This window comes from Aulonocara stuartgranti (assembly GCF_965226115.1).
Source record: "Aulonocara stuartgranti genome assembly, chromosome: 9".
In the NCBI taxonomy this organism is placed as follows: domain Eukaryota; kingdom Metazoa; phylum Chordata; class Actinopteri; order Cichliformes; family Cichlidae; genus Aulonocara; species Aulonocara stuartgranti.
Window position 1 is genome coordinate 28,350,279 of NC_138960.1, and position 21,374 is coordinate 28,371,652.

The following is a 21,374-nucleotide window of genomic DNA, read 5'->3' on the forward strand; positions in this document are numbered from 1 at the left end:
AAAACTTCCAGAGTCTGTGCAGTAAAAAGCTTTGTCACTGCCACTGTCTCCAAATAGATTGATGGATGGATGGGTTACAAACTTTTGTGCTAACAAGTTTTTAAAAAGTTATGCTACTACTGGGTAAAAATAACAAGTTAAATGTACCTTTTTGTAGATAAATTCAACAAAAATATTAATAACAGAGATTATAGATTATAGATATGAGATTATATCTCTCGGCTGGCCTGGGAACGCCTTGGTATTCCCCCGGATAAGCTGGAGGAGGTGGCTGGGGAGAGGGAGGTCTGGGCTTCTCTGCTTAGGCTGCTGCCCCCGCGACCCGGCCCCGGATAAAGCGGATGAAGATGGATGGATATTAATAACAGCAGATTTGTTGCTTCAAACATTTTAATCATGACTTTTACCCACAACCTCGATACCAAGAAGAAAAGAAGTAGAAGGTTTGTTATTAATATATCGTGCTGTCCTATTCCACATGCCTTTACAACAATTAACAAATATAAGAGTGAACAATGAATTCATGATTTGCTATCTCCATGAGGACTCTAGTGTTTATCTGGGACTGCTCTCGCAGGGTCTTCATGGACCAGAACTTTCACCACAACCTCTGGTGGTGAAGTTGTGTAGGCGGTCTGACTTTTGCCGGCTGACTCTGGGCATTTTTTGCCCTTTAAACTATCATCAGATGCCACAACAAAGTTGGAGGAGGGGTTACATCCAGTCTGACCCCTCTGCTGCAGGATGTCCTTGTTAGCCTGGGACCTATAAGTGTTATAGTTAGTCACATGATTACGTTATTCACCTTTAGTACCTGCTTAAAAATAATACCTACAAACTGGGTGAAGCCTTTTCTATTTCTGTTACCTGAACAGGTGAGACATAGTTGGGGTTCCTCCCAGATTTAACAAACATTGGTCATCTGAATGTGTGCCATTCATGATTATCTGTGACCTTGCTGAGCCCTAATAGAATCACACAGAGATTCAAATATGTTGATTTTACTCCTTAAATTTATTTTTTTGTGTATCTTTAAACAATCAAAGTTTATTTGTATGGCACATATATAGACGGATTCACCTGTGAGTCCATGTTGGAGGGCTCTGGTGTGGGGGAGATGACAGGACTCTCCTTCCTGTAGCGATGGGCTTTGAGGTGCAGGCTGTCAGAGAGGGCATTGAGTCTGAACAACAGTTCGTCCACTAAACTTTCACACTCCTCGAGATAGTAGGCCTGAAAAAAGGGAAAAGTCTATTTCTATATTGGAAGGAATCAAAATAATTTAGTCAACTGGCACATTTCTAGGAACAAAACAAGAGCTACTGACCACAATCGGAGTGTTTTTAAATTCAAGCTATATCTACCTACATAAAGCAAGCTAACTGTTCTGCATTTTTTCTTCTTTTTTGAAGCTGTTACTTACCCTCCCCTCTGTATGGTTATCAATTCGTGCTTCTTCATGTTGCCCAGTAGTCAGCTCAGAGACCCTGAGTCTGATGTAGTTTGCCAGTTCTGCAATGGTGATCAAATTCCTCCTGCTGTGAGATCTTCTGGCACTTCTAACCAGTGAGGACATCACACCAATCACCTACAAGAAAGACACAATTCTTACAGAACAATGAGGTGATCTCAGATAGGCTTGCTGTCTATCACAGAAATCAACCTTTTGACAACAAGTTTTACAAGCCCCCCCCCCCCCACACACACACACACAAAACAAAACAAAGCAACCAACCACATAAACAAAAAGTAATATTATGGGAAACATGTACCACTGCTGTCCACACCACAGCAGACAGATACAGAACTCCACAGGTGAATACATCGCAGTCAGAGTGGAGGAGGCCTCTGTTATTGCTGGTGGCTCTGAGTCCCCGGTAGAGGACGCAGGGCAGGGTCCTAAGGAGGACGTGAATAGGGCTGACTGCCCAGGAGCTTTGAATGTGCAGCAGATGACCCAAGCAGGACGATGCCATCAGCAGGATCACACCTGAAATCTAGCACAAGAGAAGATGCAACAATTTCTAGTCATTTTGGCAAGAACACTTTGCAAAATATATCAAATATCACCAATGTAGGTGCAATAAATGTCAACTGCTTTATTTTGCAGCAAGTACTATTACAGTGCTTGGAGTGAAGACCTTTCCTAAGAAGAGTTATAAAGTGTTTACCATTGGCCATAAAAGACTTGAGAATAAGCGGGAAAGGAGTTTAGCAGGGGTGGCAAAGGTCCTGTTCACCCTCAGCACAGCCACACACTTGATGGTGAGAAGGAAGAGCATGATGCCACGCAGAGTACGGAGAAACTGTAGAGGAAAACATATCTCTGCATTCTTAAAATGTACTCTAACTACAGTGCAAACAAGCTGCTCATAATGATCGCCTCACAGGGTTTATTCTTTATTTTCCAAGAGAAGGTGCTGTAAATTTCTCTCACTTGTTCCCAGGAAGCCAGGAGGCGAACGTCCACACGGCCTCTGTGGTTGTTTCTCTCCAGCAGCTCTGCAACGCTCATGATAACAGCGGAGTGATAAATGTGACACACATAGTGCACAAGTGTCGCTGTGGGCACACCGACCTGCAAAAGACAGAAAGAGGGAGAAAGCTGCGTTCACTGTGCTTCATGGATAATTTGACCTTCAGATAATATTTCTGTGTGTTTTGCTTGTCAGGGTTGTTAGACAAACAGCCACAGGTTACTTTATTCTTCCAGTGAGGTTGTCGTGATCTTGTTTGGATTAGTGTGCGCCTGACTGAGAGCTGGTGTGTGCGCCTGCTTTCTAAAGTCTTACAAACATTTATGCTGGAATGATTATTTTGTCTCGGGCAGACTTACTTCCACCCAGCTGCAAGGTGTTGTCCAGTATCCAATCAGCCCTTGCTGTCCCATACTGGACACTTGGCATGAGATTTGTATGAGAGACAAGAAGAGGAAGAGAAGCTGGTCAGAGGGGAGGAAGGAGAAAAAAAATGTATTCAAATGTGTTGTAAACCTTAATCTGTAGCATCTTTTAAGACTCAGTCTAAAAGTTAGTGTAGTGTTTTACCTTGCAGACCATAACAGCATAGTCCCAGGCAGTAGGAGTGTGATGTACTCTGACTGAATGGACTTCCACAGAGGGCAGCAGGACACCGGTGGGGCTGCGCTCAGCAAGCAGCGTCACACTGGTGAACAAGTTCGGTGCGGGGCTGTACAAGGTGAATTGAACCTTCAGGGCCACCGTCCGTCCGTCCAACCAGCCAGCTGAACGCAGAAGTTTCAGTTTTGATGCAGAATCAGACCTGCAGGAGAGGAGGAGAACTGATCATTATTTGGAAGCAAAAAAAAGGTGAGTTAATCAACAGTTTCCATCGTGGATCTCTCACTTTGTGTGCCCTAAGCCAACTGTAGCGCTTGGTCCTGAGTAACAACTAAGGCGACCGCATAGCGTTGTTGAAGTCATAACAGGTACCTGGAAATTGTGAGGCAAGAAACACAACTAAAGTACAGAGACAGAATCTAGAAATCCAGATTTTACAGTGCCATTACAAGTTTAACAAATGTACAGTACAGCATTTTTCTTAACTAATTGTGAGTACTTATAAGTGCAGGAAGTCACGCATTCCTTAATGTAAGAAAATATGAATCTATCCTTCTATCAGTTCATCTTTGGTCACAAACCTCAGTTGGAGAGGTGTCAGATATTTCAATCTTCTGCAGGATTGGCTCTCCAATCACAATATGTGGCTGCTGAATGACATCAGAATGTCACGATGTGGTGCTTTGGTTTGACTTTATGACTAATCTTAATTTTGAAGGATCAAAGAGAGGTGAACATGTGGTCAGAGTTTTCTTCACCAACCTGGAGTTTTAAGTCCCTTTGGAGCTTAAAGTCATAGCTTACCTCTGTTTGGGCTGATGTATGCTCGTACAGTGACTCTATCAGACCTGTCTGTGACCAGTTCCACCACTCCGTATGCTTTTGTATCAACATAAATGAATGATCACGGTTCCTAATAAAAGATAACATCTGATTTTTCTCTGCTTTAGAAGTAAGTGTGAATGTCAGTGAGATATACAGCAAGAGTGTTCGGGTGCTACCTCACAAAGTGTCTTCTGACAGCTCTGTTGAGCTGGTAATGTTCCCTGAATGAGCTGTCATAGGTTATACACATCATCAGGGAAAGCATGGCGACACTGAGAGACAAATCCCTGCATGAGAAGGAAAAGCACTTAAAAGTCTTACATCAAATATAGAGGGGTGCGCATGCATTCGCAAAAGCACACCTCAGGGTTTTATGAATAACAGCCTCTCTTCTTTTCCTCCTATGAGTTTTCCTCAGCTCTGCCAGAGTCGGTGGCCGTACAAGACCCAGGTACCGAGCTCGCCGTCGAGCTCGGAGCAGCTGTAAACGATAAATAACCGAGTTCACATTGCAGAAGGAAAAAACCAGAACAACATTAAACTCTACGAGCGTCTGATTATTACCTTTTTAAGGTGTGAGCGTCGTCTGTAGGGAAAAGCAGACTCAGTAAGCTGCTCTTCAGCTCCATTAATGCCTCTATGGCTCCAAAGTTTCATAGCCTCAATATTGAATTCCCTCAATCTGAAAAAAGTATGAAAGTCTGATGTTTTTCTGTGCCAACAGGAAACAGCCAAGGCCACTGCAAGTATCTGTAAAAGAAAAACATCAAGATGATATTTTTATTTAAGGTTTGTGCCATTATTTAGTTGTGTAGCTGATTATAAAAAGCACATATTATGTTACCAAAGCTGGCTGAATGATGAAGATGCAAGACATCAGGGAGATGAAAAGAGAATGGACCCAAAGCAGAACCTTGCCACTGTTAAACCTAACACATCAAAACGCACAGAGAGGCTTCAAAAGCGTGACACTGACACCCGTGATACAATATTATAACAGATAAAACAGCAGACATCACAATGAACATTACTTTCACTACCTCATTCCCAGCACTGCAGAGAGCACCAGGCAGGAGAGGGACAACAGCAGACACAGAGTCCAGGCCAAACAGACACGCCGCTGACATGTTGGTCTTTCTCTCAGTTTGTCAGTGGCATCATAATAGCTTCCTCTCTCAGAGGAAGAGTCTGGTGAACATCGTCCTTGGAGACCTTTCTCTTTTTGACCTTCATCTTTTGCCCTGGACACACAAGCTCTTTGGGTTTCATGAAACCTGCTGCTGCCAGGAAGGAATTCAGACTGTTTTTTGTGGGGTGCTTCATCCACATTACTGTATGAAACCGACAGGTCTGTGTCCTACAGCAGAAAAAGAAAGGTCAGGCAGTGATGTTAGAAGCTGTGAGAATGACAATGAGGAGAAATGGAAAGGAAGGGAATACAGAAACTATTCTGAGGTGTAACCTGGTATTTCTGCATCCAGGATTCATCCCACTGCTGGAGGCTGCTCCAGGAGAGACGGCGGTCAAACGTGCTGTCGCTTAGTGAGAGGGGGTCTGTGAGGAGATAATAAAATAAAAGGATAATGAACAATTCAAGAAAAGACACAACAAAATTCAAAAAGAGGTCCACAGAAAACCAATTTACCTTCAGAATATTCCTTTTCAGTCTTTCTGCATTTTACACGATGGACTCGTGACCCCGTCGGCTGTACCGCACGCAGTCGAAACAGGAAAGACACCGCTGTTGCTACGGGCAGCACAGCTACCACGCTTACAAGCCCATTTGTTACAGCACCAGCGGACACATCGACAAAGCCCAACGCAAACAGCGGCTGCAAATACAGAATAAGTAGATGCATCATTGAGCTGTAGGTAAGGCATTTCAGAGCTCTTGCTCACCAAATCTTCAACTTTGAGGGCCTACCTGATCATCCGTTTGTGCAACGATTACTGCACCAACACATGCGTACCCCAACAGCAGCAGCAGACACACACTTAGTCTTTGAGTATGTGTGAAGGAGCTGGGAGAGGGGCAGCTGTACACGGATACCCACGTATGGAAATCAGCCAAGTAGTCATTAAGCTTGAGACGCAGCATCTGCAATTACACAGAGGGAGACCTGGGGTGACACAGCAGCAAATATTACATTAAGTTTTATGTCTAGTGTAGATTAACTCACTGTGACGATGCCGAAAATAGTTTTTATGTGAACATGAGTGTTGTACCTGAGCAAAGTTTATCCCCTGAGTGCAAACACGCAGCATCCTCTCCACTCGGCCATCGCCTTTGTTCGCAGCCAGCCAGCACTGGGCAGCAAACAGCCAAGAGCATCCCACCACATGCCCTCTGAGCACCTGAATAACAAGTCAAACCACCTTAAAAGTCCACTCATCAATGAAAAGGTGTGTTCACAAACAGTTTTTGTTATAGGATTTTTTTATTACCTCAGATACCTCCACCTGTGTAAGGTACCAATCAGGGGAAGGTCCAGAGTTGTCATGCCAGATGTGAACCCCCCACACTGGGCCCAGGCTTTCTGCTGCACTGTGGGGGAGCAAAGACACAGAGATTATAGCACGTGGTAATGAGATAATGAAAAATTACACTGATTTATCTCCCTTTTTCTTACATATTGAACACAAACACAAAGAAAAAAAACTTGTTTCTAAATCACTGAGGATTTTACCTAAGTATGAAGATGTCTTTAGAGTTCCTCCTGAACAGAGTGCATCCTGGGACATGTAGTTCTTTTGTCTGTGAGAACCCATCTTCACCATACAGTGATATGTACACCTGGTCAATATATAAAGATTAAAAAAAACATTAGTCTGGGAAGAAAAACTTTTAAAAACTTTTTTATGTGATTAATTCTCTTACACTAATCTATAACATGTTCTGAATTAGTGTACGAAAAATATTCAGATAATTTAATAAAGCATGTCAAACGGCATCAGGTGCTACAGAATGAGGAGTGTTACAGTTTATCTGCTTTACCTGCTCTGTATGCAGGGAATAGTATGTGGAAAACAATGGGAAAATGGGAAGAAAGACAACAAAAAATGAAATACACAAATACAGTGGCCATAAGGATCCAGGAGGAGCATATTTTGAGAACAGCTAAATACCAAAGGAGCTGATAAGTTTGAAAGAAACCAAAAACAGCCCTGCCTTTGCACTCATACGGGCTGCAGAGCTGAGACCCGTGTGGGTTGTAACTGCGTAGAGATACGGATCAGATGCAGAGTTGTCAGACAGGTAGTGAACCCTTTGACTTTGCGTTGCAACAACATCAGCTCTTTTACACGCCGCCAACCCCGCGACGTACAGGCACACGAACAGCAACAGCATGCCCAGCACTGTCAGATCAGTGGATGCGCTGAGGTTTCAGAGAAGCAAAGAAAAGGAGAGAGATGCCTTAGAGGATGCGTTAAATATCAACACTAATGTTATATTTCTATTTTTCATCTACGGTACATTTTGTTTGCAAAAGAAACTTACCGGTAGCTTCAACAGGTCAAGAGGTTGATATATTTCAAAATACAAATAAAAGAAAAAAAATCTAGCAATCCGGTTTCATTTTATTACGTTTCAAACCTGATGAGCAAAAAAATCCTACTGTTTCTTTCTCCCCCCCCCCCCTTTTTTTTTTGGTAAAATGCATGTAAAAATATTTGTGCAGATCAGTGTTTTTTGTTATTTTCCAGGTCTCGGTTGGTCACCTTAGGAACGGGTTCACATCTGCTGTGCTGTGGATGCTCTGGATCTGCTGCTGCTTCACGGTCAGCGGTCTCAAACGGTGGCAGCTAGGATTCAGCAAATATAAAGAAGCATGTTAATCACCTCTGCATCCAGATTTGTCCTCTAGTGTTTGTTTGTTTTCTTATATTCTCACACACAGACACACTCACATGCTTTACCTGCAGCTGACAGCTGAATCTGTGTCTGCTAGCTGTGTTCTGCAGCCCTGATGTGTCCAAGCCCCCTGCTGGCCGTCCCAGGACAAACACAGACTGCTGTCCACTGTCAGACTGTAGCTTATCTCTTCAGTCAGGTGATTGGCTCTGGGTGCTTTACCAAAATCAGCATTAAGCAGTGCCAAGTGACCAACACCTGCAGCTGGAAGTTTTGGGAATTTGTTACAATATTTCCCAGCGAACTTACTCAAAGCATGTACATGTTAGAAAGATGACTTGACTGACTCATACTACTCAGCTAAAACATACATGGATCAATTGATTTCTATTAAGTTTAACTGAGATTCTGGGTAGATTTTTCACTCCACAAATAGATGATCAGTCTTAAAAATACTTTGTAAAAGGACAGAGAATTTAACAGAAGGAAAGACCAGGAGGGCAGAAGAGTCAGAAACAGAAAATGGTCTTACCGCTGAGGTAGGATGAGGGCAGAGTGATGCGTGAGGTGTTGCTCTCCCACCTGTAAATCTTGCACAGATGGTGCATTCTAGGAGTCGGCTTTTCAAACATCCTGATACAGCGGACACTCACGGTTAGATATGTGCCATAGTCTCACCTTTCAGTCAAAACTCATTCAAATTATTCTGTTATTATCTGAGTATGAGTATAACACGGTGCTGTAATAATACCTGAAGAGCACCATGAGGGGAAACGCCTTTTTGGTCGTGGGTCTGAAGAGTAGAGTGAACTGGATGGACTGCAGCAAGTGTTCCTGGGTAATGTTGAAGCTGTGGTAGTTGACCCGGCTGCGCAGGAGGGCGAACTCCCACGAGGAGCTTTTCTGCAGCAGAAATTTAGTCTCGTGTTGTTGGAGTAAAGATACAACACTGCACGTTTTAAGAATTTCTTTTAACAAAATCTTATTATGAAGAACCTCTCATTTTCCACAAACAAAAGAAAAGGACAATCAGCAGCTCACGTTTCTTTGTGTGTGACGAAGCTCGGTGTTGAATGGTTGAATGAGGGAGGAAACGTGGATCCTTCTCCTCGTGTTGCACTTGTAAAGACTTAGGTCAACCACTGGTCCACTCACCTGGAAATCCAAAGAATAAGTAAGAGAGATGTCTCACCTTTAACCCTGTTAAGCTGAACCATGAAATAACTGGTAGAAAATGCATCATTCACAGTTTACGTTAAACAAACAAAACCGATAAAGGGGTTAGAGTTAAAAGTCTCACTGATGGTATAGATGTTAAATCACTGTATGTGCAACTACTGAGCAGGTCTCACCTGTGTAGGATTGGCCCAGGTGTAAGGACTGTGAGCAAGCTCGGTGAGCACAGTGAGGACACACGGTCCATGCTGGAGAAACAGAATCTGGATGAAAGAAGCAGGCATGTAGACCCTGACTGAGCCACTGTTTATGACTGTGGAGGTGTTGTTTTGGGATGCAGCATACAAATTAATGAGGCTGCTGCTAACTCTGTGCTCCTTGGTCTCATGAAACAAAATGTACTTCTGGAAAACAAGAAAAGGAGGATGAATTTCATTAAAAAACTAAAACTGTGGAGAAATAGTTTTAAATGTGTTTTGTCTCACCAGCATGAGCTCTGATGCAGCCTGCAGAATATCAGCTACGAGCATCACCGCTTGCTTTGCTGGAGGTGAACGTCCTTGTTTGATGTGGCCACTGGTGGATGAGTTCACTGCAGTGCTGTTTGGAGTGTTTTCATCATTTCTTAGGTTTCCATCAGCAGTTGAGTCTTCTTGTGTAATGTCAGGTGTGAAGGTGCAAGTAGTCACCACCTGAAGGCTGTGTGAAAGCAGGGTGAGCGCTGTATTGAGCACCTTCTGGTTTATAATGTAGTGGCGATAAGCACTAGATGCAGAAAACTGCTCGGACATCATCTGAATGTGAGCTGTTACTCGTTTGGCACTTGCTAGTGTCACCTAAAAGGAATAAAGGAAGTATTAGAAACAATCTAGCATCTACAACCCTGCTCCCAGTTTGGTTTTGTGAGTCCATCCACTCACCTGACTTGTAACTCGTAGCAGGTCGTTCAGAATGCAAATATTGTCTGTCATTGACTCCTAGAATGGAAACATAACTGAATGATTAACAGTAAATGGACTGGTTCTTATACAGCACTTTTCTACTTCCACTCCAAGCACTTTATACAACAGGCCTCATTCATAAAAACACTTTCCTTTTTGATAAAGCTTATAGTTAGGACTGGATCAGGTGACCCTGAACCCTCTCTTAGTTATGCTGCAGTACACTAGGACTGCTGGGGGCATCCCATTATGCACTGGGTGTGTCTTCTTCATTCACCTCCACCTGTTTATACACCAGTATTGCATTCAGAGGCTTAAACGAGCATTGATTAGTTGTCTTTTGCTCTCTTCTCTTTCCTTCTCTTTCCCCTCAGAGCCACGTGAGATGCTTGATTTTTCTTTTCTTTGATCAAAACTCGATTTTAATGCTACCGCTCTTCCTCCCAGAGAGCCGGGGCTGTAGAACAGAAAAAGAACATTGTTGTGTTTTATCACTTGTGATGTCAGTGTGTTTACCTGATCGCTGCTCTCAAGCTCACACAAGGTGCGAATGAGCACAGTGCGCATGTGCCTCTGTGCATGTGTGTTGGCCTCTGTTTCCAGGCTGAGTCTGTTCAGGATGCTGGTGAGGAGGCTGATGTAGTTACGAATCTCCATACTGTTCCCAAGCTGCACCAAAGCCGACAGGTTCCTCAGACCGGACTCCGACCTGGAGATGGTGAAAGTAAGGATTTGCATGTTCTATAGAATCTATATTATTGTTGACTTGCTCAGATTGATGCTTTGTAGTTTAACACACACAGTCGTTCTTAACAGCAGCTTTTTGGCTGACAGCATAAAATCCCTGAGCGTGCTCAAGCTCAGTGCTATTTAAATCACCAGCAGGCCCTCTTAAGTAGACAGCACGAGACATCTGCATATCATATCATCATAATATGATCACATGGGGGTTCTTACAGCTCAAGATCAGGATCATGATGGGAAGAGGAAGATGAGGTGTCTCTGAGGAAGCTTGGTTGGACTTGTACTGTCACAGGACAGGGTTTGGTGGCTGACCCATATGTGCTGCTTCTTATTTCTGTGTAAATAGTTACTGCGGTGACAACAGTAATAAGAGCAATAAAAAAATAAGAAAATATTAGAAAAATAATAATTCTGTTAATGCTCCTTAAGCAACAGTGTGTCTTTGTGTGTTTACCTTTATAGTCATCCCTGGGGTCACCTGAAGGAAGGCTGAAGTAGTATTGGAAGTCTCTCCCCTGGTACAGTGTCCTGGGGAGTCGGTCTCCTACACTGAAGCTGTACTCATACACTAAGTCCTTTGGCACACACACACACACACACACACACACACACACACACACACACACACACATTTCTGTGAAGACTGGCATGCCAGGACCAAGGTCAAAAAATTTGGGGTGATCAATTAGTAAAATTATGGGGTCAAGGAGAGCCCTGAAGAGGTTTACTTCAATCATCGGCAGACAGCTCCGAACTTCAAGCACTGAGTGGCAATGTCTTGTAATAAAAATGCACTTTGAAAATCTTTAATCAAAGCAGGAAGAGTGTTAAAAGCATGCGACAGAAAATACCTCCTTCCCTGAGGTGCAGAAGATGCTGAAGTGTGTGTGTAACTCGAGTCCTCTGACAGGCTGCACCTGGCACGCCAAGCCCTCTGGAACAGGATTGGTCTGTAAGAACAGCTGAGTCCGGCCCAGACGCCTGCTCTGAGATTCTCAATTCATCAGACAACAATCGAGAGAATCATTAACAGACGGAGACTGACTTTAAAGGCAATGTGGGCATTTTAATGTTCAAGTTAAAGTACTGCAGTAATTGTAAAAAATAATATATGTCTGTGATTTTGTCCTTTTGTCCCATTATCCTGTTTTATAAATCTCTAATAACTCTCGCCTGGGCTGGTCTATATGTAGCCATCCCAAACTTACTGGCAGTGACCTCCAACATGTATCTGCTCCTGGGCCTCAGACTGAAGGGCTTGATCTTGAGAAAAGAACAGGAGATTCCTGTAGAGATTTTTAAAAGGGAAAAAAAGATGGCTAAATGCTGACACAGTGGCACAGAAGCAGGAATTTTTCTGCATAATGTACCTGTGTAAGTAAAGGACTCAAAGAGGCCTCTGTTCAGAGGATTTCGAGGTAAGTTGAGCAAAGTCGGTGCCTGAATTGCCACAAAAGGCTTAGAATCCACTAGATTACTCCCTTCATCTTTGTGTAATCCCATATCAAACATCGAGACGTCTCCTGCACTGAAGCGCTCACCATCTTCACCTGGGAACGATCGTGAGTGAGTACCAGTAAAAACCATCTCAGATAAGAAATAAACAGTGATTGTAGATATGAACTGTACCTCTGGGTCTCCCTGCTGACATCCCTGGGTCGCCTTCCTCTGCGTTTGGAAAGGGAGCACCATAATCTGGATCTGTAACAGAACCAGCTTTAGTGCAATAATAATAACAGTCAAGCAACATAATATTGCCCCATATAACTGAAAAATATTCTTTATATTTGGAAAAAGTTATTTATTTATGATGGGAACTTTCTTCATGTTGGTTCCAGGTTGGTAAAACTCTTTCACAAACTGTATTTTTATTGTAATTTAATCCGTTTAAATTGTGCTAACAGCATCAAATTATATATAACTTAAATAGACTGAGCTTATATGGCGATTTTAGATTTTCTCACCTAGTCGACCACCCGCATTGCTACTCTCCAGAACACGAAAAGAAAAGTCCCAGTCGGCAGAGGAGTCAGACTCCACTGAAGTTTCACTGCTAATGTCCCCTTGGATCAAGTAGTCGGAATATAGGACACCATCATTGTTGAGAACACGTGGACTAGACTCTGGCAAACCTGCGGGGTGAGGAAAGAAGTCACATTTAGTGACAGAGTGGTACGCTCCAAGTCATGTATATATATTTGTTTATACAGCTAATAACACACCAGCTTTGTCTGATGTGTCTCCACTCCTGGTTGTTGATGCCCCACTATCAGCCAGGTCCACATCACCGTTTCTGGTTTCAAAGGTAGCCACGGTAACGGCTGAAGAAGATGAATAAGGGGTCGTCTGGGTGTTCTGTGACACATTTGTAACAGGAGGGTGTAGAGTAGAGGTGGCAGGACTTTCCATGATGGCAGACATGGTGCTGAGATCTACTGTGTGGCAAAACGGGACTAGAATAGAACACAAGATTTTACTTTTTTAATTTAATTTCCATTTTTAGGGGAATTTTTGGGGGAATTTTCTTGCACAGTGGCACTGAATTTACCTTCTGTGAAAGGCTTGGATGAAGCATTGACCAGGTACAGACTCCAGGTGTACTGGATGTGCCGTGCAGGAATGTGGCAGTCTTCACACACGGTGCCGACAGAGAACGACTGATCCCAGTTCACACGGTCTCCCCGACACTCAGGGCAGTAAATGGACAGCTTCCTGGATCGGATGCATTTAGGCGCATGTTAAACGTCACTTAAGAATTAAAGTGCTGCTTTTAATCAAACACTTCTATTTGATTCTGTTCGGTTATGTGATTCAATTGAGACTTTATGAAGAGGTCACACCCGATGAGGTTTGATGTTACAGTGAGGAAGGTCTCTGATGAAGCTGAACGCTCTCCGCTTTGGACAGTGAGCATGAACTGGAACTGGTCAAAGTTGGTTTTTAAGAAGCTGGCGGGAAATTTGAGCACCAGCGACGAAGTGGGAATGTGCTGGTTGAAGCAGGAGCTGGTGATGGTGCTCACTGGTTTACATGCCCAACTGTAGCTATACAGAGAAAATCAGAAATTCTGTTAACTTCCAAACACACATTAAATTTCTCAAGGTGAAACAAATACAACTAAAAATGACTAAGATGTAGGAAAATCCACCAAAATATAATATTTACATATTTATTGGCATTTTTTGCCATTTATTTAGTTATAGCTGAGCCCAATGTTGGCGACTTTTGGCAATTACAGCTCAGAAATGCTACTGGCAAATGTTATGTGGGCCAGACGTGCAGCCGAAAAACAAATGAGACTCTAGGCACCCAAACTGCAACACAGAGACGAGAGAGAATAGCTTTCTGTGGACACAGCTCACTAACCAGCTTCAGAAGGAGCGGATCTGGAGAGCGCAGCTAAGCGAGCAGCTGCAGCAACAGGAACACACCCATCATGAACTGCTCAAGGCAGAGGAAAAGCCTCACGCTATAGGACAAACTGAATTTTGATCCAGGAGTTAAATAGTGAGTAAGATACCCTCAGTCAGGAGGAGGACCTAAAAAGCAAAATCTCAGCAAACCTTGAGCTGAACACTAAACTTACAGCAGAGGTAGCGGTGAGAATGGGAACGTGACCACTTCCATAAACATTTAAAACCAGAGGAAAGTGAACATTCTTATCCGTTTTTCCTCATTGAGGCGACAGCTTCTGGCTTGTTGCCTATTAAAGGTGTCAGGGCTCAATTTCTACCTGAGTGGGTTCGTGGGGAAGTCAGGGTCGTAAGATGCCTGCCCATCCAGGGTTACTATGGTGTTCCTGTTGTTAAGGAAGATGTTGGTGCCACCCTGGATGAAAGCCACAGGAGGGCTCGGCATCACCTGAACCTTTACGCTGTAGTTACTGTACACCACACTGCCGACGACCTGAACCTGCAGGAGAAACACAAGCCTCGATCATTCGGAATAATCGTATAGCAACAGAAATAACGACTTGAAATGGAGAGACCGGCCGTTAAATAGTTCTTCTGTATTATTGTATTATTATTACACACCCTGGCTGTAGCCGTATAAGTGTCATACTCCAGGAGATGGCTTTGCACTATGAGGATCTGCCTGTGTGTGTCTGTGAGAGGCAGCGGCACTGCCTGGCCTGCAGAGTCGAATAAAGTCCAGGAGTAGCGCAGGCCTCTTGATACATCACAATCCACTTCCGTTTCGTACGTCACACCCAGATGGACAACCTCATATCTTCGTACCTAGGTGCAAAGAGAAGGTTGTATTGTCTTTTATTAACTATGCTCCGCCATACGTACTTGTGAGGTCTGGACAAAGAACTACCTGTAGTTTAAGAGGCCCCATGTTTTTGACAGGTGGAGGCTGACAAGGCTGGTCCACAACAAAGATGTGGCTGCTCAGGGAAGCAGAGCTGACCAGGTTAGACGCCGTCACTTCCACTCTGAACTCTCCCGTTCTGAGGAGGAAAAACATGTTTATTAAGCACACTTGTGTTAGGCTACATGTGATTTTCATATTTATCTGAAAGACAGATAGTGAAACATACTAACAAGTTTGTAAAAGGTAAATACAAAATTAGAGAATCTTAATCCTAACTTAATCTAAACTTAAAGTCCGATTTGAGTTTACAAGGAGAATGAAAGCCCAAAGTCTTGTTAAACTCTCTGACTCACCTGTGGAAGATGTGCCGTTCTGTGCTCTGTCCAGACCGGCTTGTTCCATCCCCAAAGCTCCACAGGAAGTTGATGTCGGTCCCCATATTTACCCGGCAACTGAACACCACTGTATGATTCTGCAAAACCGAGGCCCGGTGGACCAGCCTGTTGAGCTTCACTGTTCTCTGGACTACCACCGGGAACATGTCAGAGGTAACGGCCATCTTACCATGTGACATGATTACAGACACATTATACCTATGGTGAGGAAAGGTGGGATTTAAGAGGGGTTAGTTTAATTCACATGGTGTTTGATTTATTTAATCATATTTTATTTAGAAGCTGTTGAGCTATTGTGTTTAAAGACATAATGACACACAAATGCTACCAAAAACATAACCTCCTTGGTGCACGTAATAATGTGGGGATGAAGAACGTTTTTTTAGCGTTAGAAGACTTGAGAAGGACCAACCAACAGAGGCTGGGTGATTCTAGTTGTTTGCCAGTTTCTGTTATGACTGTTAGATTACAAGTTAAAATTTATGCATGTAAACCAACTTCACATGTTTTACCCTTGTGACAGTTTTGTTGACTTTTTTTTTAACTGTCAGGATTTGAAAAACAAAACGTATGTAACCTTGTCCGTGGATGAACACTTTTAAGGCTCTGGCTTATTTAAAAAATCTCCAATTATTTTATTTTAAAAATGTTGCACATGCCTCGCTATTACCTGCCAGGCTTTAGGTATTTTCTAGTGATGATCCTAGAGGTAGTTGTGGCTGATGTGTAGTCTCCAAAGTGCCAGACGAACACTGGATCTGGTACGTCAGTCACAGCTTGGAAGATTATATCTGTATTTGTTGGATATGCTTGCCTTGCTGCAAAAATCCTCACAGCTAAGGATAAGAGACACACATGGTCATTACAGATAAATCACACCAAAGATAATGACACTAATTAAAGATAACAACAACAACAAAAAAAGACAGAAACATTTGGCATCAACGCTGTGACTCCTCGGTGGTTACCGTTTTAGATTTAGTCTCACTTGTGGTGACAGCTTCCTGTTCTTTGTACACGCTCTCACACCTCAAGTAAAACACTTGATTCTCAGCCTGACGCTCAAATGCAACCGTCCTAGTGTGGTTGAAAAGCTAAACCGTGACCACTTCCTGTGCTCCTGTCATGTAGCTGCATTTCCTGTACAGCGGTGATGAGCTCACCAGCAGCGAAGCAGCCACGTTTGACCCCGGTGCACCTCTAAAATAAAACCTAATGCTTTTCTAAACCTAATCCTGGCCTGGCATGACCTCCCATGGATGACTTCTGAATGTACGGATGCATGAACTCCTAGTAGGCCTCGAGACACCACTGATGAATGATGGCAGTGGAGAGGATCGATGCTGTGAGGTGATGCTGTCCTACAGCAGTGGCGATTGAGTGCAAATTGCAGCTGGAGTGGGCGGAGGTGTGAAGGTTATCAAGGTTTGACGTGTGAGGGTACCGCCGTGTCAACAAACAAGATTGTAAGCATATGTGATGTTGCCATGGTCGCTCTCATAGGTGGGGGCTACATTTAGTGTGAGGCTGAGGACAAGCAGGTGTTTCATGGTGGTGAGCAGCTCTCACAGAAACAATCTCACCTGAAGTTAAATGATTCCCACACAAGATCCCTTTAAGGTGAGAGCAGCCGGGAGATAAGACCACCTGCAAGACCACACGACCACATGCAGAAAGCACACACACAAAGACACACACCAATGTGAGATTAAAGGATATCTCCATTCATATTTGATTTTTCTTCTCATCGAAGAAAGAACACAATGAGCATAAATGCTTTTAAAATCTTGTATCTCTTATTTCCCGCGGTTATATAATATCCCAGCTATTGTTTTAAACATACTGAGCCTTTCTAAAAAAAAGAGAACTATAAAATGTTTTAGTTGTTTGCACCTTTAATTTATTAATACTAGCATAATTCATACAAAACCGTTGCATTTTTTAATGACTGAAAGCTGAGAACTCACAACATGTATTGTCTTCTGCTTCCACCCATAGAGGCATGATGCATTCACTGACACTGCGTGAACTCCCTCTGATTCGAAGGTCCACTTCTGAAAATGATGAGAAGCGTTAAGTTTTCAGATTAAAAAACATGACAGTACATTGAAGGATGAGGGATATTTCAGATGATGGAGATTAAAAAATCAGGTCACCTACAGAAAACTGCGTTCCTTCAACAAGAAGAGGAATTCCATGAATTCTTATTTGCAAAGCTGACAGTCCGGCATCAGAAGTATGTATGCCATTCTGGCTCACTAGCGTTACAGCATTTTTTTCAGTCCTTCTGCAGACCCAGCAGATTTATGGTGTTGGCTACTGCTTAAATAATGTTTGAACACTTAACCTTCTACTTTATCTCAGTTTGAACACACCAGTGGCTCTGAATGAACAAACTAAGCTCTGAGGAGCTTTGATGAGCTTTAATGAGCACATCAAGGTTTGCTTATGCTCTTTTCCCTGTCACCGTAGAAGAGTTGTGTAATGACTCACAAATACGTAGTTATGCTAATCAGTAATTTTGAGGATTATGTACATTTTGCACATTCAACCTGAATAAAACTCCCTCAAGAGCTTTTCTCTTTGTTGCAATTTTTCCAAGATTTTTAGTTTATTATTTATACGTTATGATTCTTTTGGAAAAACTCTAGATGCAATTGGTTTAAAAAAAAGAGTTACTGGATTTACCAGATGAGTATTAATCTAAAGAAAAGGTTTTTTAAAAATACATTAAAAAAATACATAAAATACATGAAAAACAGGGCAAAAACATCAAAAATTATTTATCATATATGTTGAATGTTCAGTTATTTTATATTTTTTGGTTGTTTCGTTTTTCTTTTTTTTTTTAAAGCTAACATTCACAGCTGATAAAATTCTTTGAAAAGCTGACAATTCAAGTGAGCAAAACATCTTTCTTATATATATTTTAGATATATAATATTTTTATATTAATATTTTCCTGCTGGAAAATCACAAACAGGCCAAACTGCATATATGAGCTTAACATAATAAACACATAAATCAATTTCCCATTATAAATCCCCAAATAGCTATTTCCTTTTAAAGCCAAACCTGACAAGTTAATTAATTTAGACTCATTTATAAGTTATTGTTGTGTGATTTACCACTGTGCTGTTCAGACAGTGTGGCTGTGAAAGGGAAGCTGTTTCTTCTTCCCTGTGAGTAAAGCACCAGCAGAACTCAGCTGCTAATCTGTCACTTACAAACGCCTGCAGAGTGACGGGATCGGCCCAATATGCAGCCACACCCTCAGTCACACCGTCAGAGTCCAAGTGAACCGTGGGGATGCAGGAGGGAACATTCAGGGGGCCGTGGAGCAAAGACACCGTTAGGTTCCCTGGAAAGGGTGGCAAAATGTACAAGTGGAGGGTGGAGGAGAGTGTGGAGAGAAGGTTGGAAACGGTGATGTCTAAAAAGAAAACAGAAGACAAAAAATACACACAGAGCAGACAGGATTACTCATACGTGATCCCTTTCTTGATTAATTAACTGATGAAAAAATCACCAGCAAACACATTAAATTTTCTCTGGTGAACTTACTTATTTCGTATTTGCCTGCAACATTCAAAATCCAATCGGATGACACAGTAAAGGAGCCATCATCCGTCACGTTGACCTTTAGGGTCATCCCCAGAGACTCCACAGTGACATAGGTCAGGGCCTGGCTGCTAAGACCCAGGATGCCTGGAAATCACACAAATAATCATGTAAAGGATAAAAAAAAGAGCTTTGATATAAAGTGCTTAAAATTCTACAAATCGTGGAAATAATACACAAATATTCAGAGGTTATTAGCATATATTCCAACATACTTAAACTCATTAACAAGCATCAGTGCAGTCCATTAACTTTCTGAATAAAGCATTGTCTAGCAACTATATAGAAAATTTCGGTTTCTCAACAAAAGAAAAACAATCAAAATAATTTAAAAACCTATTTATTTGCAATACATTGTAAGTAATTTTCATTAAAATTCTTCAAATTATATTAAGTTTAAATGTACAATATATATCAAAAATTTAACACATACTAGATACTTGTAATGACTTCACACAATACAACTGTAACAGCAAAAATGTGCCTTATGTTTGATACTGCTTGTTCAGTTTCTGTTGAAATACATTTTGATAAGTATAATTATTTTTAAGGAAACATTTAAATCTAAATTAAAAAATAAAGAATGGAAAAAAGACTGAAAACAACATTTTAAATACTCAGTTTACAGATCCCGTCTGCCTGTGTGAAAACATGAATAATATTACTTGCAATAATTTATATCAAGAAATAATATGATATAATAATAAAAGTCCAATTTATAGAAGCCAAAACTACAGGTTCTACATTATGTGAGACCACAGAAAATACACAGTAGGATAAAAGTAAATTAAATTAAAACAATTTCAGATACAGATACGCAAATAATACCTGACAGTGTAAACTAATAATTAATGCGTTCATTGAAGCAAACCTTTTCAAATCAGGGAATAACTTAATTAAAGCACGGGGGTGAAGAGTTGCATTTCAAAGAACCTCATTGTTATAAAACACTGCAGCAGCTGACCTGGTGGCTGATTGGAACGTCCAGCGAGGTTTCCTTTCACTTCAATGACAAAAGTCTTCCCAGCCTCCAGTCTTGCTGGAGAAGTAAATACACTAATGTTGTGCAAAAATGGCCCTTCAGTTCTGTAGAGCGCCATGCTTCCATCTTGTGCTTTTCCAAGAGGTAAGTTCAAGGTACTGGAAGAGAAAAGAAGTTATCCAGGACAAAAAGCTTCTTGCTTTAAGCTTTTAAAATGTACTTTAGTGATGACACGACAACACAAGTTTAAATGAGAAGAGAAGCGGCAGCTATAGTTAGACATCAAAAGCAAAAGAAAGCAATCTGCTACCTCACCTTTGTCTTTCACTTCCTCCTTTCACGTCCTTTGTTCCTTCACTGGGAGATGTCTTGAAACACTCTCTAAACACCAAACCACTGAGCTGGTTCCCACAGTAACAGGTCTGTGAAGACAATGCAGCCACTCCATACCTTCCACAATAAACACAGTGAAGGTTAGTGTTTTACATACTGAGAGCACATGTCACATGTCAAATAAGCCTTTGTTGGTATTCTAATATATGATGCTTTAAATTTCTGTTACATCTTCTTGAAAACAGCACTTTTGATATATATACATATATATTCTTTGTTTGTTTGTTTTTTGTATTAGAGATTTGCTATTGGGATTTTTTTTATTCACAAATTTTATTCATAAATTTAAAAATATTTTTGTAATTTCTTAAATTATTTCAGGATGAGAATATATTAAGATTTCTGAGAGTTTGTTTTTAAGTGCTTTTACACACAACAGATGATGCCTCAAATATGCAATAATAAAAGGCTGCTATAAAAATTTGAATATTTCTTTAACCTGTTACTGTCATCACTGTCAAACAATTTCAGACAAGCATCCACATTTCATCTTCATCTGTAATGCCCCCTGACCCGGAAAGCTCTTTTAGCATTTCTCCACCAGCTCACCCCTCATCCAAGCAGTGTGCAGAGCAGGCTACCGGGTCAAGGTCACGGGCACCGACACCCGTGGGTCCGTGAAATCCGAGGGAAGAGCTCGCGCTGACGCATCCGATGAACCAGGGTGAACTCTGCTGACCTGATGAGGAGGCCAACGCGGACAAGGAGTGCAGTGCAAAGAAGACAAAAGCGCGGAGCATGACTGCTCGGACACGGGCCTCGACTATAGAGCGAAACTCGGGATGAACTGCGATTGAGGAGGACGCTTCAAGTGGGAGAGAACGAGAGAACAGGAGAGAGGAGCAGGTGCACCGAGACCTGCAACTGTGCATACAAGGTGTTTGGGAGGCGTGAACAGAGAGGGTAACTGTATGCAAATAATGGGTCAAAGACCACGTGAGGGAGGAGGGAGATCGCGTTAATGATCGGGAATCTAACAGAAAAAAAAAATCACGGCCTTTTGTTGCTGTGCAGGAAACGCTATTGTTGTTATTACTAAGTTTAAGG

At 42.0% G+C, this 21,374-nt stretch overlaps 1 protein-coding gene across 1 annotated transcript; it reads right to left on the reverse strand.

Moving 5' to 3' along the window:
- Nucleotides 1–34: 34 nt before the first annotated feature.
- On the reverse strand, nucleotides 35–21,374 carry pkd1l1 (polycystin 1 like 1, transient receptor potential channel interacting). The gene is made up of 55 exons (XM_082546495.1): nucleotides 20,877–21,374; nucleotides 20,250–20,384; nucleotides 19,917–20,092; nucleotides 18,896–19,039; nucleotides 18,559–18,764; nucleotides 17,299–17,385; nucleotides 16,915–16,978; nucleotides 16,002–16,167; nucleotides 15,290–15,529; nucleotides 14,940–15,072; nucleotides 14,654–14,857; nucleotides 14,353–14,531; nucleotides 13,460–13,663; nucleotides 13,168–13,331; nucleotides 12,842–13,072; nucleotides 12,584–12,751; nucleotides 12,249–12,320; nucleotides 11,990–12,169; nucleotides 11,828–11,905; nucleotides 11,471–11,613; nucleotides 11,074–11,194; nucleotides 10,833–10,968; nucleotides 10,392–10,584; nucleotides 9,855–9,911; nucleotides 9,420–9,770; nucleotides 9,111–9,338; nucleotides 8,800–8,913; nucleotides 8,510–8,661; nucleotides 8,291–8,391; nucleotides 7,824–8,022; nucleotides 7,626–7,709; nucleotides 7,075–7,282; nucleotides 6,593–6,699; nucleotides 6,351–6,450; nucleotides 6,132–6,260; nucleotides 5,830–6,003; nucleotides 5,551–5,737; nucleotides 5,368–5,459; nucleotides 4,946–5,262; nucleotides 4,750–4,834; nucleotides 4,470–4,655; nucleotides 4,268–4,386; nucleotides 4,082–4,192; nucleotides 3,885–3,993; nucleotides 3,662–3,730; nucleotides 3,367–3,452; nucleotides 3,048–3,282; nucleotides 2,837–2,941; nucleotides 2,438–2,578; nucleotides 2,172–2,306; nucleotides 1,773–1,997; nucleotides 1,424–1,588; nucleotides 1,081–1,233; nucleotides 868–965; nucleotides 35–765 (listed from the first exon to the last, which is right to left on the reverse strand). Exons 1-55 carry the CDS (start codon nucleotides 21,197–21,199, stop codon nucleotides 549–551), a joined length of 8,586 nt encoding a protein of 2,861 aa, XP_082402621.1. The 5' UTR covers nucleotides 21,200–21,374; the 3' UTR covers nucleotides 35–548.